We start from the raw sequence: 24,288 nt of genomic DNA, 5'->3' as shown, positions 1-24,288 counted from the left end.
AAAGCTCTATATAATTGTCCCCTTCTACATTCAATGATCCCTTCTCGTACCCCGACTGATTCTATACCGGCCCATGATTTTCTTTGCTTTAACAGTCCCGCTCCCTTCCCCCTTCTACAGAAATTTCACTTTGGCTGATTGGAGATTGCGACTGCTGATACTTCTATTGAAGTCTCCGGCTGTGCATTCTCCAATGATGCCCATTCCATTCTCTCATTGTTTTATCATCTACCTTTTCTCATATAGGCAATAAAATTTTTAGTAAATTCCATTCATACTCAATCTCAATCATTCACATACAGTTCGTCATTCAGAGATGAGGCAAAATCCTCGCCGCCTCCACACAAAATGGAGAGTAGAAGAAGAATGGATGTTGCACAGATTTGTCTGTCGCCGCCACCTTCGTATGTACTATTTCGCGCCGCCGGGTGCAGTATTTACCGAGCTCTCAAAACAGGAGGAGAGATGATGATTCGGAGGAGACTGACTGAATCGTCTATCCGCGCGCATAACCGTACGATTTCGCACACTTTCAACAACAAGAGACTTTTTTGCCTTTTTCTCCGAAACTTATCTTCCTGATGTCTGAGAGAGACAAACGGAATCCCTCCTTTTTTGATCTGAACCACCTGCTTTTTGTGAATTTCACGTGAAGGATTTCATCCTTTTTCAGCTTTGGGCATAATCGATCTATCAACAGAAAGTCTTAGATAAACCTAGAAACAATAGAAAGAACGACGAATTGTCCAAATTCAAAAAGAGTTCTCTAATAAGCAAAAGTAATATCCAGGTTCAACTTGAATCTCTTTCACCCACCCAAGATAACTCCGAGCTGGTTGCGACCTCATATGTATCCTTATTCGTATGAAACCAGTGGAATCATTTCTCAATTTTCAAAGTGTTGGCCATAAATTCACCAAGATCTCATCATTGTTAACTGAATTTTTGCTGTAAATCAAAATGATTCATCAATTTTCAAGTAATTGTCAACAACAAACTTGAATTTCAACATTACTTTTTTTCGTTATGAAAGAGAAGAAACACGATGGCTCACATTTACTCAAGACTTTCAATACTTTCACTCTTAAAAGTAGGTCTTTCATCTAAATGACCGACACCGACTCCCAAGTTTTCTCTGAAAGTTCTATACATTACATACTTGCTTTCTGACAACCAAAATGCCTGTGACCAGAGTACTTTCTTTTTTGAATTTTAGTAATGAGGCGCCGTTCTATTAGAGAGAATGGATTGTTTGACCTATTTTGATTTCTTAAACCATCTCTCTCACTTCCGTAATATCTCTGATTGATTGAAACCATTTCGAAGAAAACAGATATATCTGTTTGTGTGTGGTCAAAAGGGGGTTTCTGCTGCGCGAGTCAGAGCAGAGATCGATCAAATCGGCTCCCACGCAGGAGGAACTTTCCAAGAATCGAAAGGATTTCTTGATTGATCCAGAGCCTGCAAGATAAGAATCAGAGAAAATAAATTTTGAAGTTTCAATTTGTGTAGTATGTAATACAGCTATATCAAAAGAAGTCAACTCAGATTCAAATTCAAATTTATCTTTTTTTCGACAGATTCTGTGACATCATCCGACTACCGTACCGCCCCATTTTCCCCCGCATCTGCCCATTTTCATTCCCATTTTACACCCATTCCTTTAATGGTCCGTATCCTTTCCTCCCCTTTGAATTCGTACAGCTAACGAGCTCTCATTTACCGTATTCGAAATTTCTTTTTCATTTGAACCGCTTCTCTTCGACTCCGCCCACTTCCTCTCTGTCGGACCATAGTATAAATTGAGAAGAAAAGTAGAGAATGTCTATTCAAGAAGCTGTGATATTTCATTCGTTTTATATCCAAGTATTCGGTTCTACACATGTCTTTTCTTCTATTTTCAGCTGTCCTCTTCTTCCTTTTTCTTTCTTTTTTCTTGTCACGTTTCCCGTCGTCAGTGTACTTGTGCGAGTGTCTTCGAATCAGAATTCTAAATTTAAGTTTCATTTTCACTTTCTCCTCTTTCCAAGATTATCCTTTCTGGTTGAGCAGAGTCATAACTAATGGATCATATTTCACTTCCAAATAGGTTCACTCATTTCCATTTTGGATACGTTGTTGTCTAGTGACTCGCCTCACGAATTATGAAATAATTTACGTTACGAAAATCCTTTGGTTTTCTCTTTTATCCTTTCTAATTTTCAATGCCACAAAAAACCGAAGCAACCATCTGCTAATTTCCACTGGTTTTTTGTGTCTCTTGAAAGGAAATGACCTTCAGAATGGTGAATTGGTGTCCATGTAGAGGTGGAACAGGTGTGACCTAGATCATCGAAAGACGGACTGTACGGACGGAGAATCATCCAGGATGAGCCTTTCTCTCCAAGGTTATAAAAACCTGGTGACAGATTGAGATGCTTCTCAAGTTCTAAATGAGTCTAACACTTTTATTATCAGAAGTAAAAAGTTTCCTTTTTTTTTGGAGTCAACTGCTTAAATCTGATTTCTGTAGGTTTCAAAAGGTTTTGAGAAATACAGTTTTAAAAAAATATGGAAAATTTCCAGAAAAAAAACTTTGCAAAAAAAAATTGTATTGGAAAAAATTAAAATTCAAACACCCGAATTTTCAAATACTCGAAAGATCCAGAATTTTGCAAGTCTGGTTATTTTCTGTTAGCGAAACGGTACCAATTCTCTTTGAAAGTGCATCTCCTTTTAATAATCGAAGAACGTGTTAATGTTGAAACCAAGATCACTAAAAATAGTTTTTGAGCATTTTGGAATTCAATTTTTTTCGAACTCTTTCTAGTGAGTTACTGTAGATGTTAACGTTGTATCGATCTCACGAATTCTCCACCGACTGTCTCGAAGAATGAACCGGAATCTTTGAAACGTTTCACCCTTTACGAAGTTTATCTGATTTTTATTATTTTGTCTTCTATCAAATAGAGAATCAAAAAGGTATATACCCACTCCAGCAGTGACATCCACGATCTGTGTTCAAAAAAGATAGCAGACTGGGTGACTGAGAGATGACTCTCAATCTGTCTGCCCTTTTTTCTGAATTTCTCTCTCAAAACCATTCAACTTTATCTCTCTTGTTTCTCTTTTGATGAAGTTGTAGCTGCTCTTTTCTTCCTTTTTCTTCTTCCAAATTCTTCTTTTTCTCAATTGATCTCATTAGCCGCTCACGCGGACGTCTTCATCATTCATTCCTTTCTCTCTTTTATTTCATCCATTTAGCCGGGTGGTTCCCCTTTTTTCTCTTTTGTATTATTCCGAATGGTCAAGTAAAAATCATAAATGTAGAGACATAATGGGTCGTGACGGCATCCAGAAAGCCGTGACGGAATACTCGTTGAGAATCATCTAGTTGGCTTAAAGGCGGTCTCTATCCATCTCTTCAGTGAAAAAAGAAAAAAGAAAAGAGTCCCCGTGTCCACATTTTTTGGTGGCGAGAGTTTTCGAGACGCAGGTGCTAAAAGAGAGCAAAACTCGCAAAACGACTATAGTTGAAACCATTGATATCCGTCCGAGTGAGGAGCCGCCCGGCCATCTTGCTTCTCTTTTTCTGTGTGGGGGCTTCTTCATTCTTGACTTTCTCTTCCAAATGTTCTTTTTTTCTTTATTTTTTTCTCTCATTTTTAATTAATTCGTTTTATGTGACCATGACGTTGACCATGCTCATAATCCTAAAATAGCTACGTAACACCGATGAATCATTTATTTTTCTTCTGCAATTTTCTGTCACTGAAACCTTAAAAAACACCATTTCCAAATGTATCTTTTCTAATTATTCGAATATGTGAATTTTGAAAAAAGAAAACTTGATAGATAGTAAATTCCAGGATGATCAGTTCTCTATTTTTTGAATGAAAAAAAACATTAATCTTTTGGTGGAATCGACAATTAAGTCAAGGGATTCTACCAGAAGGTTACTTTGACTGAATCAATTAGTCTGCCAACTTTCAATCAAGTTGGAAGACTAATTAGAACCATTAGCAAATAATTAACTTCTCAACTTGAAAAATACGACATGATTTAGATTATAAGCCCTAAATTAACTTTTTTGGAAGTTTTTGAGTTGACAGAAAACTAGAATTTATTAGAAAAAGTAGAAGGTGGAGACTTGAGTACTGTAGAAAAAGTACTTTTTTTGTTTCATTCAAAACCAAGTGTTTTTAATGTTTTGTTTCGGTTTATTGGCTCTTGATACAAAAATGAGATAAAGTGTAACTGGAATGGTCTTCTTTTATCTTTACCTTCAATTTTAGAAACTTCGTGTTTGACCTGGTTATCTTTATATACTTACTTGAAGCCGTTAAAAGAAAACCGTTCGTTTTCAAAACTTAATCAGTGGTAACAAATCGTGCGTCATCTCCATTTATAATTTGAAATGACTAATAAATTTCAAAGTAACATATAAAATCAATATGAAAATATGAACATAAAATGCTTTAAATCCAACAAACTGCTAAAATTTTCCATAGTCCTCTATCGCTAGTAATTTACTTCGAAATTATGAGTTAACAACTGAAATGATATATCCGTTCAAGCTTCTTTAACCAACTTCGTGAGTAGAAACAATCGCTTTTGTTCCATCATTCAGAGATACGATTTCAGTTATTGAAATTCGTATTGACCTAGAATGAGAGACTGGAAAAGAAGCAAAGATAAGGCAGGAAAAGGAAAGAGAGAAATATTGTGAATATATCCGCATAATCTAATAGAAGCCATTTTAAAAGCGAAGAAGATGAAGAAGAAAGAGGTGACTGCTGCATTCAAACCGAAGCTTCTCACTTACCACCAAATAAAGAAAAAGAGAGAAAGAGTCATTCACAATATGTTCCGCGTTTTTTTCTTTTCTCCGATGAAACAGCATACAAATGTCGACACTCACTTTCTCATTCTCTCTCTCACCCCACTTCGTGAGCTTTTCCCGGGTCGTGTGAGTCTCGAAATCAAAGAGAAAAACGAGACGGAGAGAGTTAGTGAGACTTCGAGAGCCGCCCCGCTATGCAGTATCGATCCGAGGCTGAGCTTCCTGTCTCTGCGTCCAACCATCGAGAGCATCGGAGCTCTCTCTCAGCAGTTTCTGAAGCCAGCCGAAGAAGAAGAAGACGACGACGACGACAGTGGTGGTGGCGGCAGCAGCCAGCGGCGGTGAAGCGGAGAACGAGACGGCAGACGGCCCGAGTGCTTTATACATCTTTGTGAGAGAAGGAGCAAGTGCTGCTGCTGGCTCCCGGCTGCTCTCGTCGTGTTTTGGCGGATGGAAGGGGATGGATTGGTGGAGAGTGATGGTGTGACGGAACGAACGGACTGATGGACCTCTTTTTTTCCTTCCTTCTTCTTCCACCCACCCCCGCCTGCTCCTTTCACTCAATTTTTTTATTAGTCGTCGTTTTTTGTTAACTTTTTTTCTGCTTTTCTAATTCTGCTTACTTCTTTTTGTACTTCATTTGGACTTTTATATTTTCAGCTCAGACTAACTCGACTAATTAATCTAATAACTTAATAATTAGGTAGTTTGCAATCGTAATTAAAAGCAAAACTTCATTTCATTCGTTTCCTACTAGTTTTTGAGGATATGAAACTCGGAAGAATGTTTTTCGCAGTCTTTTAAAATCTCGAAAAGTTTTCAACTTATTCGAAATTAGAATACCTGGTTAATGAAGAACTAATTTGCACTCAAAAAGTAATATTGATAAATATTACAGTAATTTTTTTGAATAAGAACACAATTTTAATGAATTTCAATCAAGTCGTCTCTAAAACTATTTTTCTGGTTCAAATGGTAGGGTTTTCTCGATTTTCGACTTCTTTATTAATTAATTCAATTTTAACTTTGAATCAGATATTTTCGAAGTGTTTATGCTTTTTTCTATTCTTTTTAGATCTTAGATGATTTTATTCCGGTCTTTGATACTAATTTATCAGTTTAAAACTGGTCTCACCCGTAAATTTATCAATTTTTCAATTATATTATCCTTTTGATAAGGTTCCATCCATTTTTTTATCGCAAAACTTTCTTGAATTCTTTAATTTTAAATGTTGAATTTTATAATTTTTGAATTAGTTGTGATTTTCAACCTGATTTAATATGTGATTCAAAATTACATGTATGACAATAGATTACTTTTTCCCTATCAAGATTTCCTTTCCCGATACCGTAATATATTGTCCTACCTACATTTTGTTATTTTCTTCCACAGACTGCTTGAAATTAATCCTTTTCATCTCGGCCCCCTACCCATTCCCTGATCTCAAATTGAATATGACCCGTATTTTTCTGGAAACCCTGTCCTCATGATCATTTCCAAAATTTCGTGTCAGTTTCAAGTGGTGACTCGAAAAAACGGAGACGGCACGCGCTCCAAACACGAAATATTTTAATCATCAAATTAATATGAAGACGTGAGAATAAGAGGAAGAATAGAATTATCGTGTGCTCTCCGGCCGACCGCCGTCCTGTTTTAAAATTCTCCCCTTCACTGCTGGGTCGCTGCTGGTCCCCGGCTTTTCCGAATTTTCGTCTTTTCTTTTCCTTTTCTTTCTTCGTTTTCCTCTCGAATTCTTCTTTTTTCTTCTTCGTTTGGAAACATTTTACTCGAAAAAAGTTAAGAATGCCATTTTCGATTTCTGCTATCTAAGAAAACCGTTTTTAAGATCTTTGAAACATCTAAAAATGTGTAAAAGGAACAGAAACATTTCCTCCTTCTTCTCTTTTCTTAAACAACTAATCTCCCATACATCACCCATCATTTTTCCTCTCTTCGGACGCTCCTTTTTTCTTCAAAAAAGAACAATTTTGGTGACGAAAAAAAGAAAAAGAAAAAGGAAGAAAACTCGAGTTTTTGTGCATATTTGTGATGGCTCCGGGTGGTGTAGGAGGACGTCTCCGTCGTCAAAAACTGCAATTCTTCGCGTAAATATGGGTGGTTCGGCGAGGTGATGAACGGCCCCCGACGCCCGCCCGTTGTCCAGATAACGTTTTTTTTGTTGGGTGACTGAAAGGAAACGGAGACGAAAAATAGTGGGTTTAGCACCCTCTATCCCCTCCTCCCACACCCAAAAACCACACAAGCACACACCGAGTTTCAAACGTTTTCATTTGTTTTTGTTTCTTTTTTTCCTTTTTTTTTCCGTCTGTTTTTGGGTTAAAAGATGAAAAGCAGAAGAATCCCTTTACTTCTTTTTTGTATCAGCTGCTAACCCTGTTTGGCAGAATTTCCGTTTTGAATTCGTTCAGTTGATACCAATAAATTCTTGTTCCTAATCTCTTTTCGATTCGTAGATTTTCTAGTTTTCACATCTAAATCTCTTCCCCCCGTCACCTTTTTTAACACTCAAGACTCAATCTCCTTTGAACGTCATAATGTTTTCTGTTCGTATTATTTCTCATTTGTTCCACCTCTTTCCCGTCATTTCATCGTGGTCAGAAGTCTTTTCTCTCCTTTTTTTCTTAAAAAACGAAACTTTGATCGTCACTCCTTTTTTCTTTTTCCTGTCCTTCCTTCTGCTTCCTTCGTTTCCTTTTTTCGAAAGGACATTGCTCTTTTTTCCTTTTTTCATCCTTTCCACCTTCTTCTCAATGTGAGGGTGGATGCAAAACTAAACTGCAAAACTAGAAGAAGAAAAGCTTTGAAAAGTCGGTCCTCGTCGTCGTCGTTTTCCATTTTTTCTTCGCCCATTTCTTCTGATCTCAAATTTCTTTTTTTTCAGAAGAACGAGAACGCACTGTGGTGCACGAAGAAGGAAGAGAGAGAGATAGTTTGGAAAAGGAGGAGTGCGCTGACACTGCTCGACCGTGAAAAGCTCGCATGACGAGCGTTAACCTGTGTCCATCATGTCAGGTATGGTTTTTTTTCAAAATCTGAAAGCTAAATGACCCAAAAAGATGTGGCATTCATGCCATGAAAACCGTCTTGATGCCGCTTGATAACGGATCTAAAATTATTTTTATACGCCTTGATTGATCTGAAAAAAATGTTTCAATAAATAACTTATTCTACGATCTGGGAAATGATTTCGGCTGATCCCAGGTATCACTTTTGCAGCCATCTCTTCTTTATTTTCTCAAAAAAAAACACTTTTTACTGTTAGAAAAATAACAGGTTATCTCTAAAAGATACCGTTCCATTTGTGATTTCTCTAGATTTGTGATGTGGTGGTTCGGCTCAAGTGGCTCTGATGCCACCACTCACCACTCCACATTTGCACTCTCTTTGCTTTTGTTTTTGAGTTCTCGCGCAACGTCTCTCTTCCTCTTTAACAATACAAAAATTCAAGAAAAAGAGATGAGAGAGAAAAGAAATGATTTTTACAGTGTTAGCGAGTATGATGTCATCGGGGGAGGACGAGGAGCAGGCGGCAACTGATGAACAGGAGAGATCTGATTTATGGCAACAGACGTTACAGGTATTTCTTCACTTCTTAAAATAAAAAAAGTCCCTGGAGTATGAAGAAAAAAAATACCGACAAAAAATCAACAAGTAAATACAAAAAACAGAAAAAGAAATCAGGTCGCTAGTATGTGGTTCCAAGAAAACAGAGACAGTTCGATGAATATCGTGATAAATCATTTTCAATCCGAAAAAATATTTCTGATCCCAGGGAAATAATGTTTTCACTTCAACTAGACTTTGAAATTTTTCGTTTTCTGATTTTGGAACCCTGGAAAAAAGAATCTTCACGAATTTCCATTCAAAATCTGAATGATTGACGTACCGTAGCCCGATCAGAACCTCTCCCCCGAAATAAAAAAAGAAACCAGATTGATTTCAAAAACGGTGCATCTGTTAAAACAAATTAAACATAGATGTGAAGTCATGACCCTAATCAAGATCTTATGTCTTCCTTTACCCATTCATCCTGTCTGATTAATGTCCATCTCGAACATTTTGTGGGTTGTCTTTATTAAATGCCGTAAATCGCAGAAATTGACAGGCGCCTGGTGCCCATTAATCTTGATGGCTCTTTGCTTTTTTTCTAATTTCCTGAGCACCATGCTGATCCAGCACTATAAAAGGGAACGAGGTCGTGCTTGACGGTATCATTCTTTTCGTTTTCAAATCCAGAATGCCCACTCTGAGATACCATATTCAAGAGCTTTATGCTGACATCTATGGATATTTTGATGGTCTCGGACCGTTGCTTTGGATGAGATTTAATGTAAGTGATAATTTGATCGGAAGTGCGAAGAGAACCATTGAAAAGTCATCCGTCCATTCAGTTTCATCAATCTCTTTCGGAAATGTTTAGAAGGGAGAAAAGAGAGAGTTGTTATGAGACACTTTATCGTCTAACACTCTCTTCTGATCTCTTGTGCATTCTGATTGAACACAGAAAAGTCTTCGGGTACGTGTGTGTGTATCATCATCTATAGTGTAATGTGCGGGTGCCAGATAACAAGACGCAGATACTTGTAGAGAATAAAATTGAGGGTGGTGGTGGTAGAAAAGTTGATTTGACGAGTTGAAAAGTCGAAGAATTTAGGAAAAGAGAGGGAGCGATCTTTGAAATTCACTGATTTTTTATGCAAAAGGATATAGGACACCTCAGTGCACAAAAAGAAGCGGAAAGTTGACAAAGATCATAGATTTGTCGTGAATTTCGAAATAGATGATTTCATTTAGAACACTAGAACTAAGAATGTCTGAAACACTTTCAAAAAACTGTAATTTGAGAACATTTGCCATAGTAAAAGTTGGTACCAAATTTGGGATTTACACTTATTCCAAAAAGAGAAGCGGTGCCTGCTTTCCATACAAAAACATACCATAACTTAAGTAATTGATTCTTCGCTTGAATAGTTTTCCTCCAGCTGTCCCATTCATGTAGGCTATATTTCCTTTTGAAGTTTTTTCCTTTGACTAAAATTCTATTTTGAAATATTTTGCGAAGGAGTTTATAGCTACAAAAGTTCTGTGCTAGAATTTTCGTTTCCTCCAAATATGAATTGAAGCTGTAACATAACCTGGCACCGCGACACTTCCGAAGACTTTCAATCTCTCAGATCAAAGCTGGAGATACAAGTTCTAAATTTAGTCAGTTCTGTAGTTGTAATTCAAAAAACAATTTCGTGAAAGTCTGTAAATTCTTTGGAGCCGTATCAGAGTATCTGTTTTTTAGGTTATCAGACATATGGACACAATAGCGTTCTGAAAAAAACCAGTCTCTTTACTTTTCATTCTCCATATCTATTATTCTCATTTTCATCTCTCTCATATTGTGAATGTGACTCTTCTCATCACTCTTTGATCTTGAAAAAAAAAAAGAAAAAGAAAAGAAAACTCGTGCAGAAGATGTTGCATGCACAATGTGGATATGATTATCGAGAGTTGAATAGTGATTTTTCTTGCTCTTTTTGTTCTCTTCCTCCTCTCCCTTTGCCTTCTTTTTTTTCTTTTTCATTAACCGAGATCGCTGAATCCATCCACCAAAGTAAGAAAACAATAAAAAGAAAAAGAAGAAGAAGAAGGCGGGTGCTTCTGAATGAAGAAGAAGCTAGTGTATTATGATGAAGCTGTTGATAGAATGAAAAAAAAGAGAGAAAGAGAGACGCGGAAAAAGCTCTTATGCAAATTGACAAATGATCGTATTCATGGGTTTTCAAAGAAGGAAAGAAGCTCTTTCCTTCGTGGCTTCGGGGGGCTCCTTCTTAAGAAGAAGAAACTGAAATTCGAAACCGACCATTGACCGATTTCACATCCTTTTCTAGTTATCCACACACAGTAAAAATGGAAGAGGGAAATGGAATAATGAGGGAACAAAACACAAAATGAATTCAAAATGAACAGTATCCCAATGAAAACTGTCAAATGAATCCATCAATCCGAATTGTTTTCAGGCAGCCGTGGCAGCGTCATCATCACAAGATGCGACAAAAAAGCGACCCGCACAACGGAAACCTCTTCGACAGACGAACGTCGTCGAGCGATCCGAACGGTCACTTCTCTGCCTCTCCTTGAATAATCCCATCCGAAAATTGTGCATCAGTATTGTTGAATGGAAGTGAGTTTTCCAAGGTTTAGATCTCAAAACGGAGATTTTTTGTTACAGACCATTCGAATTTTTAATATTGTTTATGATATGTGCCAACTGTATCGCTCTAGCAATCTATCAACCCTATCCTGCTCAAGATTCAGATTACAAAAATACAGCACTTGTGAGTTTTTATTTGAAATTTGGAAAAATAAAACAAAACAAAAACTGAAAAGGGAATCAATATAACTAACTTGATTCTTGAATTTCAAAAAAAAAGGTTTCACTCGGTTTTATCATTTTGCTGCTAAGAAATTAGATATAACCTGAATGTGAAATATGTATGATACATTTCTAAATCCCAAATTTATCCTAAAAAAATGAATTCAAGGACTTCTGCCAGAGATATCCCACTGACCTAATTATTTTTCAGGAAACAATTGAATACGTGTTCATTGTTGTATTCACGATAGAATGTGTGCTCAAAATAGTGGCAATGGGGTTTCTATTCCATCCAAGTGCATATCTACGAAACGCATGGAATATCCTCGATTTTATTATTGTTGTAATAGGGTAAGTTCTCTCTTTTTTTGAATCTTTTTCAGCAATCCAATAATTTTTAGACTTGTGAGTACAATATTATCAAAAATGTCAATTCAAGGATTCGATGTAAAAGCGTTAAGAGCATTTCGTGTCCTTCGACCTCTTCGTCTCGTATCAGGAGTGCCGAGTTTACAAGTCGTGCTCAATGCAATCCTTCGAGCAATGATTCCTTTACTCCATATTGCTTTATTAGTTCTTTTTGTTATATTGATATATGCTATCATTGGATTGGAGTTGTTCTGTGGAAAACTTCATTCCACGTGTATAGATCCAGCAACTGGCCAATTAGCACAGAAAGATCCGACGCCTTGCGGTACTGATGGAAGTGCATTCAAGTGTCGACCATCTGATTCATTGACAAATATGGGTGTTCGATGGGAATGTTCAAGTAATACAACGTGGCCTGGTCCGAATAATGGAATCACGAACTTCGATAACTTCGGATTGGCTATGTTAACAGTATTCCAATGTGTATCACTTGAAGGATGGACAGATGTCATGTATTGGGTCAATGATGCAGTTGGAAGAGAATGGCCTTGGATATACTTTGTCACTCTCGTCATCCTTGGATCATTCTTCGTACTCAATCTTGTATTGGGAGTGTTGTCAGGAGAATTCTCAAAAGAAAGAGAGAAAGCGAGAGCCAGAGGTCTGTTTCAAAAGTTTCGAGAAAAGCAGCAACTGGAAGAAGATCTGAAAGGATATCTAGACTGGATAACACAAGCAGAAGATATCGAACCAGTGAATGAAGATGAACAAGAAGATGAACCAGTTACACAGACAGTTGTTGGTGAAGAAGCAGATGAAGAAGGCGAAGAACGAGTGGAAGATGTGAGACCGAGTAAATGGGCAGCAAGAATGAAACGATTAGAAAAATTGAATAGGAGATGTCGAAGAGCTTGTAGACGATTGGTGAAGAGTCAAACGTTTTATTGGCTTGTTATTCTTCTTGTCTTGTTGAATACTCTAGTATTGACATCTGAACATTATGGACAATCCGAATGGTTGGATCATTTCCAAAGTGAGTTATTCAAATTTATTCATTGATAGGAGTCCCTTAAAATCATCGATGCTACACAGTTTTTAAATTAAAAACTTCAATTTTCAGCAATGGCCAATCTGTTCTTCGTAATTCTGTTCTCAATGGAAATGCTTCTGAAAATGTATTCACTCGGATTCACAACGTACACGACGTCACAATTTAATCGATTCGATTGTTTCGTCGTTATCAGTTCAATTCTCGAATTCGTTCTCGTCTATTTCGATCTGATGAAACCACTTGGAGTCTCTGTGTTACGTTCCGCACGTCTTCTGAGGATATTCAAAGTCACCAAATACTGGACATCACTTCGTAATTTGGTGTCTTCTTTGTTGAATTCGCTTCGATCCATCATCTCACTTCTGTTACTTCTCTTCCTGTTCATCGTCATTTTCGCTTTGTTAGGAATGCAAGTATTCGGAGGAAAATTCAATTTCAATCCACAACAACCGAAGCCAAGAGCCAATTTCGATACATTCGTTCAAGCCCTTCTAACAGTATTCCAGATTCTAACTGGTGAAGATTGGAATACTGTCATGTATCATGGAATTGAATCATTTGGAGGAGTTGGAACACTCGGAGTTATCGTTTGTATATATTATATTGTATTGTTTATTTGCGGTAACTACATTCTTCTGAATGTCTTCTTGGCTATTGCTGTAGATAATTTGGCCGATGCAGACAGTTTAACAAATGCAGAGAAAGAAGAAGAACAACAAGAAATTGAAGGAGAAGATGAAGAATTTGATGAAGGAGAAGAAGAAGGAGATGAGCATGGAGCAGAAGAACCTGAAGGAGAAGAGGAGACAGCGAGACCCAGAAGAATGAGTGAAGTTCCTGCGGCAAGTACGGTTAAACCGATTCCAAAGGCCTCGTCACTCTTCATTTTGAGTCACACTAATTCGTTTCGGTATGCTTTTTTAGTTATTTTATTTAGCAGATGAGAAAACTCCAAACTTTTGGAAATTATCTTGAAAATTTTCAGTGTCTTCTGCAACATGGTTGTCAATCACTCGTATTTCACGAACGCAGTTCTCTTCTGTATTTTGGTATCATCTGCTATGTTAGCAGCTGAAGATCCACTACAGGCGAATTCCACTAGAAATATGGTAAGTGGCTAGTCGACTCAATAAAGTAAACAAATTATCAATTTTGTAGGTCTTGAACTACTTCGACTACTTCTTCACATCAGTCTTCACAGTAGAAATCACTCTGAAAGTCATCGTATTCGGATTGGTATTTCACAAAGGATCATTCTGTCGAAATGCATTCAATCTTCTCGATATTCTCGTCGTTGCTGTCTCATTGACATCTTTCGTGCTCCGAACAGATGCAATGTCCGTCGTCAAAATTCTTCGTGTGCTCCGTGTTCTGCGTCCACTTCGTGCAATCAACAGAGCAAAAGGATTGAAACACGTTGTGCAATGCGTAATTGTAGCCGTGAAAACTATCGGAAACATCATGTTGGTTACATTCATGTTACAATTCATGTTTGCCATTATCGGAGTTCAACTCTTCAAGGGAACATTCTTCCTTTGTAATGATCTTTCGAAGATGACAGAAGCAGAATGTCGTGGAGAATACATTCATTATGAAGATGGAGATCCAACGAAACCAGTGTCAAAGAAAAGGGTCTGGTCGAACAACGACTTCAATTTTGACAATGTCGGAGACGCAATGGTATCACTTTTCGTTGTTTCAACATTCGAAGGATGGCCACAACTTCTATACGTGGCGATTGATTCAAATGAAGAAGATAAGGGACCAGTGCACAATTCAAGACAAGCAGTTGCTCTGTTCTTCATTGCATTTATCATTGTCATCGCCTTCTTCATGATGAATATCTTCGTAGGTTTCGTTATCGTCACATTCCAAAACGAAGGAGAAAGAGAATACGAGAACTGTGAATTGGATAAAAATCAAAGAAAGTGTATTGAATTCGCATTGAAAGCCAAGCCACATCGAAGATATATTCCAAGGAACCGATTGCAATACAGAGTTTGGTGGTTTGTCACTTCAAGAGCATTCGAATATGTCATCTTCTTGATTATCGTCATGAATACAGTTTCTTTGGCATGCAAACATTATCCAAGTTCTAGGAACTTTGAAGACTTTCTGGATGTGTTCAATCTCATTTTCACTGGAGTGTTCGCATTTGAAGCAGTTCTCAAAATAGTTGCATTGAATCCGAAAAACTACATCTCGGATCGATGGAATGTATTCGATTTGTTGGTTGTCGTTGGTTCATTCATTGATATCACTTATGGAAAGTTGAATCCAGGAGGAACTAATCTCATTTCAATCAATTTCTTCCGTCTTTTCCGTGTCATGCGACTTGTCAAACTGTTGTCTCGAGGAGAAGGAATTCGAACACTTCTATGGACATTCATGAAATCATTTCAAGCTCTTCCATACGTCGCCCTGCTCATCGTTTTGCTCTTTTTCATTTATGCTGTAATTGGAATGCAATTCTTCGGAAAAGTAGCATTGGATGATTCAACATCTGTACACAGAAACAATAATTTTCATTCGTTTCCTGCGGCAATTCTGGTTTTATTCAGGTTTGTTTTTAAATTTATTTGGAATACAGACTGCCTAAATTTGAAATTCTAAATTTTCAGATCTGCTACTGGAGAAGCTTGGCAGGACATCATGCTCTCGTGCTCAGATCGAGAAGACGTCCGATGTGATCCGTTGTCCGACGACTACAGTAAAGGAGGATTTAATGAGTCGAGATGTGGAAACAACTTTGCTTATCCATATTTCATCTCATTTTTCATGCTTTGCTCTTTCCTCGTTATCAATCTTTTCGTCGCAGTTATCATGGACAACTTCGATTACTTGACAAGAGATTGGTCGATTCTTGGCCCTCACCATCTTGAAGAGTTTGTCAGACTATGGTCAGAATACGATCCAGATGCAAAAGGAAGAATCAAACATCTTGACGTCGTCACACTGCTTCGAAAAATCTCTCCACCGTTAGGATTTGGAAAGCTTTGTCCACATCGTCTGGCCTGTAAAAGATTGGTTTCAATGAACATGCCATTGAATTCTGATGGTACCGTCTGTTTCAATGCAACTCTTTTTGCTCTTGTTCGTACCAATTTGAAGATTTATACTGGTGAGTTATTCTATTCTTGACTTTTCTTTCTTCGGGGAACAAAAATAAAAAACAGCTGGGACCTACGAGTGGGGTTAGTAAAGATTACAGAGAAGTAATCCTGGTGTCTAATGAGAAAAAATAGGATTAAAAGAGAGAGTTCCGGTTCACATATTTTTGTTTTTTACAGAATTTTTTACAGAAGGAAACATCGATGAAGCAAATGAGCAATTGAGATCTGCAATCAAAAGAATTTGGAAACGAACACACAAAGATTTGTTGGACGAAGTGGTTCCACCAGCAGGCAGTAAGTTTTTGAATTTTGGTAGGAAGAAAAAACTGTTGTAGCTGAAATTTCCAAAAATAGTTTATATTTCTGCTGACGACCAAACTCCAACTAGATCTTTCATCCCCATTCCTATACCCGATTCGAAACTGAAACTCCGTAGTTCCATCCAAGTAGTGAAAGCTATTTTGCATATAGATTGCCGCGTAATGATTATTCAAATTAGCAAACACCCACACGTAATTTCTTTTTGCAGAAGAAGATGATGTGACCGTTGGAAAGTTCTACGCCACCTTCCTCATTCAAGACTATTTCCGTCGTTTCAAGAAGCGAAAAGAAATGGAAGCGAAGGGTGTCTTGCCTGCTCAAACACCCCAAGCGATGGCTCTTCAGGTACGGAACAGAAATGTGATATATTGGTTGGAAGAAAGAAGAAAAATGAGAAGAAGTGGTTTGCGACGTCTTCAATTTTCTTCTCTTCTTCTTCGATGGAAATTGGAATAGAAGTGGAAAAAAGAAGATTCTTCTTCTTCTTTTTTTCTGCTTCTCAAATTTCCGTGCAACCTCGATGTCCTTTACGAATATTCTCTCTCCGTTTTTTTTTTTTGAAAATCGTCTTCAAATTCTTCTCCTCTTGAGCTTAATTTAATTTATTTTGTGAATCCAGTCCTTGAGGAGAAAGTTGAGAGTCGTTTTTCTCCGTCTTCCGAAATTTCTTTCAACGAAAAGACTGACTTCATTCATGAATAGTGAATGAGCCAACACTGGCATCAGGATGCTCCGCCCACTTTTCTCTTCTTTTGTTCGATCAGTGGCGGAGCTTCTTCTTCTTCGCCTTCTTTCACGTCTTCCGCCTTATTCATTCCTTTTCATTTTCAGGCCGGACTCCGTACTCTACACGAAATCGGACCAGAACTAAAAAGAGCAATCTCTGGAAACTTGGAAACAGATTTCAACTTTGACGAGCCAGAGCCACAACACAGAGTGAGTGAAAAACTATTGAGAAGGGAAGCTAATTTAGAGAGAAATAGTTGGTTTTGTGACTAGCAGAGCAAACTTCCTGACGCGTTTCTTGCTTTCTTTTGTCCTTTTCTTCTAATTGAACTCCCACAGAGAAAACATGCATTGTGACATTTGTTGGTATGAAAAAAGTACTTTCGAAGAAATAACAACACACTCAAATAGACGTGAAAATAGGCTGTAGACATGCATGAGCTAATCAGGAAATAGGAAAAAGTAATGATCTCATCTAGATTCTTTATGTTCCTTTCCGTTGAAAAGACATATCTCATTTCCCTCCAGAACACTCGTTTTCTGAAAAAAAGCCCAATCCAAAACAAGACGAACAAATGTGATTACTGTCACTTGATTAATGCCTCGGACGCTTCATTCCATTCTTTTCTTCTTCAAAATACCAAATATTTTGTAAGAAACTAATTAGATTTCCCATCTTTTTCTTTTCCTCATCCTCACTCAATTTGATTAAAAAGAGGAACAACATTATGAATAGAAAAGAAACAAAAATAAAGAAAACGGAAACTTGAAACGATGTCGTCACATATGAGCACTTGAAAAAATCTCAAGTCTATTCTCCACTTTCTTCTTCTTCTTCAAGTATCCAATATTACAGAGACCTCATACTCTTTTCAACAATTTGGTCCATCGACTCTCACAAGTCGGTCAAAAATCTCCAACTGAACACGAACAATTGGAAAGAGGCGCGAAACTTCTCCCATACGGTACGTCTCTATTTCAGAAAACTTCTTGTTATTTACAGGAAATTGATGAGATAAATCGTATAGTTGTTAGCCAATTAGTTTTCATTCCTAAAAACTTCCGTTCCCAATAACATCTATCGTCAATTTCAGACTCTCGTTCTTTCTCACCAACTCATTCTCTTGCCGGAGCCGAAGGTTCACCAGTTCCATCCCAAATGCATCGTGGAGCTCCAATCAATCAATCAATAAATCTACCACCAGTCAATGGTTCAGCTCGTCGTCTTCCCGCCCTGCCGCCGTACGCAAATCATATTCACGATGAGACGGACGACGGCCCCAGGTATCGGGATACCGGCGACCGAGCTGGATACGATCAATCACAAAACCGAATGGTCGTTGCCAATAGAAAGTGAGTTTCGTTTATTATTTCACTAAATGTAAGAAATAGGAAACTTCTGAATAAGTTAGAAACATGAGATACGAGATTTCACTAGTTTTCAGTCACCTTATGGTTTCATTCTAGTGATAAAATGCACTCTTTCCTATCGTTTATTTCCATTTCGAGGTTTTTTAGATTGAAATGTTTTCTCGTGTTTTGTAATACAGCTTTCAAACTCTTCATTCTACAGTTTACCCGTGGATCCTGATGAAGAAGAACAATGGATGAGAGGAGGACCATCGAATCGATCCGATCGGAGGAATCTTCCAATCAGAGATCCAATTCTAATGGCTCGTGGAGCAGCACTTTCACTTGCTGGAATGTCATCGGAAGCATATGAAGGTACATACAGACCAGTTGGAGAAGGAAAGTCAGTACGACTTCCGTTTTCATCTCGACCAGTTCTCCGACCGGCTGAAGATTCAAGACCAGCAGATCGATTGATTGGACAATCATTAGGACTTGGAAGGTAAGTTAATCAAATATGTGAGGCCGTGAGCATGGATTGGTTGGTTGAGAAGTGAACTCTCTTTTTATTTATTACCCCTCTTCTTTTTCTTTCTAATCCCCCTCTGCACTTTTTAATTTTCGTTTCTTTTTGGGAGTTGGCTTTTCAAAACAAGTATTTTTAGTTAGAATTTGTAATTATGTTTTTGAGATTTCTGATTTCTTGTTTTCTACTAATGGGAGCACTGACTTAGTTCGGGTATCACACTTTTTCTTTCAAATGTGTGTGGTACTGGCAATGAGTCCGTGTGGGAGAGCACTTTCTAATCAAATTTCACTGGGATTATGCTCTGAAACATCTACCTTTTGCACTTAATCACACACCTGGAAATAACTCTAATTTGATTGACACTAATTCTTCTAGTTAGTCATTTTCCCACTCTTTTTTTCATTTTTCGCATGGCTTTAATCCTAACCTTTTTTCTTCTAAACAAACCACTCTCCCCTACTGATTTCATGCCTTCACCCCATTCTGATTCCCATTTTAAACGATTTTTTAACCAGAAAAGTGGCTGACTGCTAACCAATTGAAACGGGTGTGTGTCGGAAGAGATCTCAGTTCTTCTTCTTCAACTTGTTCTACCCCAATCCTCCTCTTCCTCTCTATACTAACCAACCTATAAATAGGTGCTCAGCCGAATTACAGTAATCAGTAATGTTCATTAGGAATTGCTTCAGATACGCTGATGCACGTGTCGTTGGAGCTGCAAGACGAGAAATTGAAGAAGCATATTCACTAGGAGAACAGGAAATTGATATGGCTGCTGACTCGTTGGCTCCATTGATGCAACACGTTGGAATGCACGATATCAGAGATATCAATGAAAATTCACGAAGCGCTCTACTTCGACCAGCTGAAAATTCATCAAGACAACATGATTCACAAGGAGGATCACAAGAAGATCTTCTACTAGTCACCACACTATAAGAATCTTTTTCTTCTTCTTCTCCCACAAAAATCCATCGTTCTCTTCCGAACTTTTCCCCCCACTTTCCCCCCATATATCGTACCGATTACGAGTTAGAAAAATTGAACTGAATAGGTGCCCTCTCTCTCAAATAATCTCTTGTTTCCCCCTGTTTTCACCCAACCACCTCATTCAATTTGTACGAGTTTAGACTTCCCATTGTTTTCATTTTTCCCCTCAACTCGACCATCCCCTTCTTATCAATTGTAGATGATCCCTCTTGTCTGTGTACTGGTTTTCTCTTTTTGTTTCTTGTATACTTCTCTCAAAATACCAAACAAAACAAACTGCTCCCTCTCAAAATGCTCAATGTTTCATTCTCTAGATGACTGGTGGTTTTAAGGCTCACAGAGTTCATTTCGTAACTCAACTTGCATATATTTCCAGCAGTCTTCTAAATCCTATCCAATTTTTTCTTCTCATCAAAAACAGTGGCCTTTCCTACGATTTCACTTCGAATCGTGTCTCTTCTCAATATTTTTTGGAGTTATTTTGTCTCTTTCCCCCCTTTTCTTTCATCAAATCAATATCTCTTCCTTTTTTTCATATTTTCTAAGTCACAATTTCCTATTTTTCCATCTTTCCTCCCCTCCCTTACGCAGTATCTGCTTATTTTTATAGTCCTCATTTATTTTGATGTTCAACAACAATTCGTGGTGCTTTTCTTGTTTTATCAGTTATGATTACATATGACATTGTTTAATAATATTTGTATTAATAAAAACAAATTACAAATTAAAAAAAATGGCTTTCCGTTTACGAGAAAATATTATGTCTGAACTCAAAGAAACTGTAGATTTCGAATCTCCTAGGTTTCAACTTAATACTGAAAAATACGTGTCATAATTTCAGACGTCATAGATACGAACGTGGATTGTATAACCTGCTTTCAAAATACTATAAATCGATAAAAAAAAAAGAATTCGAACATTTCGATAAAAATGTAGCGTACTCTCATAAAAAATGGAACGTGGTAAAAACGTAATTATCATCCTCTGTTCCGAATTAAAAAAAATTTAAAAAAGTAAAATAAATTTATTTTCCAACCAATTCCTCCATAATGAGTGTTGAATTTCTGGAATGGATCAACATTCGAATCCACGATAAAAAGTATTTCACTGCTCGTTATTTGGCTCATTTATCTGATATATCTGGAATGCAATCGGAGACAATTTCGAAGATTCTTTGCGGATTTTTGTTTACAATTTTGACTTTTTGTGATCAGGTAGTGGCAATAGAACATATCGTTTGATATTTATGATACATTTTAGGCTCATTTCTTTGCTAATTCAATTCTTATCGGAGTCCCATTGCTTCTAATTTTCTGTTATCCGGAAGAGAAACCAGGCGATGAATCATTCTACATCTACTTCCCAGTATTTGGAGGAATCACACTTTTTGACCGTAATCTGGAGAGTGTTCCTTGTTACTATGTGATGAAACTGATGTTATTCCTCTTGTTTTTCACTCCACCATACACTTTGCACAAACAGATTTCCGAACTTCTCAGTAAAGATCCAGGAGTAGAAAATACGATTCAAAGTCGTGCCAGCACAGGAAAATCAACTGGAAAACCACTGGAACATTCGACAAGGACTGCAGTGTCTAGACAACCCACCTCGAAATCAAGTGTAAGTGGAAACAGTTTTTAGCCGAGAAGACTGAAACAAATATTTCAGGTGAAGACAGATGTGACTCAGTTGACGACTCCTTCTCCGATGACAATTCGATCCAAACCGAAAAATTCTGATGTGAAAGTGACAACAATTGAAGAATATTATCGAGAAGAAGAGCTTCTTTCACCGAATGGAACAGTCATCAATCGTGTTATTACAGGACCATTTCGTAAAGAAACTACGAGAATTGAGAACAAAAAAGACAAATAGAATATTCATTTTTCTTATTTTTATGCTTTGAATTGTACCAGTAAACCTTGTTATTTCCACACTATTTCGAAATAAATGTTCTTGTTTTGAGGGTTGAGAAGGCACCTGATATAAGCTTCAGAATCGATGTTTTCTGTTATTTAAGAAGCTATAAATCCAAGTGGAAATATGAAGATAAACCTGGATTAGGCGAGGGTGGAACGAACCATTTCGCCTTTTTTCTACAATATTCATTTCATTCGAAGCTGCTATGTGGACACCTGAAGATTCTCTTTATTTTACAAGTTTGAAACAAAAACGAAATATTCAAGTTTCGATGGTTCGGCCGACTGGATATGCGGTGAGTGCCCAAATCATTATTCTGAATATTTTAATATATTGAGTTTCAAACATAACCAAACGTAATGCCCTACAATAACAATTTGTCTAACTCCTGTTTTGAAGTGAGAAAAATATCTTTGACTGAGAACTCAAACTCTTTATACCGAAAAAATCACCTAGCATCCCTCACAAAGCAGGAATTTTGAAAGATCTTTTCGTAGACTGTGTTGTGTCAGAAATCTGCTAAATAATGCTATAATGCGACACGTGCCAATCAGTTGAGTCATTGTGTATCTGTGAGCTGTCTTTATGTATTTTGAGTTTTGTTGGGCAATTAGTTGTAAGATCGTTCGCAATTTAGAGATGCTTCCAAAAACTTGTTATCGTAAAATCATCATGGTCCTCTTCGTTATGCCATCATTTTTGACTCACTTTTCTTTTTAGACAACTTGCATTTTGTATCAGGAAATCATTTTCGATAAATTCAGTTTTTGAGTAGCTTCTGTCTGGAAAACACGTGTCGAACACTCTATAAAATGAGATAAGTCCTCATAAGAATCTTTTCTCCAAACCAGCTCCCATCCAGATCTTCAAGTCATGCGTCAACCCCTTTCTAGGTCTTACCACTAATTTCATTTTTACCGTGTTAGAAAGCATCAATTTGTGAGACATCTTGTCCATTTCATCCCTCTTTTTTCCTCTCTAAAAACAACCAAAATTTTATAATCCGAGTGCACATAAATCCGATAAAGTGGCGATCAAGATATTCAAATCCAGCGATAAGTTTAACACCTCCCTCCTTAAAATCTCTCCTTCTCTCCTAAAATTTTTCCAAACCGCACTCTATTATATTGCTTTTTGCTCCTTCACGTCTTCTTGCTGTTTCCAGACGACACGTGCTTCTTGTTTGAAAAAAAAAGAAGTGAGATGGTCTCCTGAATTTCACGATTTCTTCGATTTCTCGGCATGGTACTTCACCGGAAGGCTTGCAATTGTCCTTCTTTTGTTAGCGGGTATTCATTGTTTTTTCAAAAAATATTGAGATAGAATACATTGAGATTAGGGCCAATACTTTGCGAGTGTTGTTAATGAAAAAAACGTTTTAATTTTCAGAAAATGTTGGAGGATCTCTTGTACGAAATACTTCCAGTTGTGGGGTTTGCAATGGTTGCTTGCACTGTTTTCATCCTGATTGTTATGAGAAAAAACACAAACGATACACTGATTTTCTGTCTTTTCTTTGCCATTGCAGGTAAGAGAGACTGATTAGTTTCAGATAACTAAATAATGAATTTCTCAGATCTCTTCTCCGGGATCGGAACGTTAATTGATGGTTTTTATGGAGTCATCGTTACAATTTATGGTAGTACTGTAGAGGTGAGTCATTCATTTTTCTCTTTTCAGAAAAAAGTAGTTCTGATTTTCAGACAATAACTCCATTTGATTGTCTGACTCGTGCAGTGAACATTCCAATATTTTTAATAACTGATTATCTCCACCTTCTTCTACTTGCCGCTTATGCTGTGGATCGGTTGATTCAGATTGTTTTTCCCGTTTCATATGGGAAAATATATCCGTATTTTCTCAACTGGAAACTCTTCATCGTTCTTTGTTTTGCTTCTGCTGGTCTCTCAGTTCCAGGATTAGCCTACCCGATTGAGGTAAACTGTTCTGACCAGTCGAACTCTTTTCCATCTGGAAATGTTTCAGTCTCGATTCAACACCTCAATTCGAGTAATGAGCCAGTGCAGATTTGATGAAGTTGTTGGAGAAGAATTCTATTTGAGACATATTCTGACAATCCAATGGGGTCCAATTGTGTGTATTGGAGCACTTTCACTCAATATTATTCTCTATTGTATTCGCCAGTCAAAACATAAATGGAGTTATAACTGGTCGGAACAAACTGGAACTACTAAACAGGTATGATAGTCTCTTAATTATAAAAAGAAAACTTATTTTTCGCATTTCAGCTGTTTGGGACCATTTTCATTCGTTCTTTTCTATCTTGTATCTCATTACATGTTCCACTTCTTTTGATTGCTCGAACAACCGAAGGACACGAATTGATATCAATCAAAGACCATATAATCCGAGTTTCATATTGGATTGTTGTTATTATCTTCCAACCTCTCTGGCATATTTTGATACTTTCCTCTTTCCAAGCAAATGTATTCTCTCTTTTCAATCGATATTCTGAGAATACGGAAAGGAAATGGCAGAGTGCAAGTGAGTCATCTTAGTAGAGATATCAGTGACTAAATGATAAATTCAGATGATCCACCAGAAGACGGCCCATCTCATTTCGACAGACATGGTTCTCCGAATCCATTTGGTTCCTGGTATTCAATGACTGGAAACGTTACTGGAGAAGCCGGAGTTCCAGTTGGGAATGAACGATCTGTTAGTTTCTACTATCAGGATTAATTGTTTTT

At 37.4% G+C, this 24,288-nt stretch overlaps 3 protein-coding genes across 3 annotated transcripts; 2 read left to right on the top strand and 1 right to left on the bottom strand.

The window, feature by feature from the left end:
• Window positions 1–18,355: 18,355 nt before the first annotated feature.
• On the bottom strand, window positions 18,356–19,680 carry GCK72_013937 (uncharacterized protein; the record flags this gene model as incomplete). Its single annotated transcript, XM_053730068.1, has 2 exons — window positions 18,356–18,585; window positions 19,296–19,680. 2 exons carry the CDS (start codon window positions 19,678–19,680, stop codon window positions 18,356–18,358), a joined length of 615 nt encoding a protein of 204 aa, XP_053584840.1.
• Window positions 19,681–20,706: 1,026 nt separating this feature from the next.
• Window positions 20,707–21,532, top strand: GCK72_013936 (uncharacterized protein; the record flags this gene model as incomplete). Its single annotated transcript, XM_003107753.2, has 3 exons — window positions 20,707–20,871; window positions 20,918–21,277; window positions 21,326–21,532. The coding sequence occupies 3 exons, from the start codon at window positions 20,707–20,709 to the stop codon at window positions 21,530–21,532; spliced, it is 732 nt and encodes a 243-aa protein (XP_003107801.2).
• A 1,437-nt stretch (window positions 21,533–22,969) lies between these two features.
• GCK72_013935 (uncharacterized protein) lies at window positions 22,970–24,280 on the top strand (the record flags this gene model as incomplete). Its single annotated transcript, XM_003107983.2, has 6 exons — window positions 22,970–23,105; window positions 23,154–23,230; window positions 23,281–23,514; window positions 23,564–23,776; window positions 23,827–24,082; window positions 24,129–24,280. 6 exons carry the CDS (start codon window positions 22,970–22,972, stop codon window positions 24,278–24,280), a joined length of 1,068 nt encoding a protein of 355 aa, XP_003108031.2.
• Between the last annotated feature and the right edge of the window lie 8 nt (window positions 24,281–24,288).

Source organism: Caenorhabditis remanei, chromosome IV (assembly GCF_010183535.1).
Source record: "Caenorhabditis remanei strain PX506 chromosome IV, whole genome shotgun sequence".
NCBI lineage: Eukaryota > Metazoa > Nematoda > Chromadorea > Rhabditida > Rhabditidae > Caenorhabditis > Caenorhabditis remanei.
Note: the sequence above shows the minus strand (reverse complement) of the source record. Positions and strands in the feature narration are given on the sequence as shown.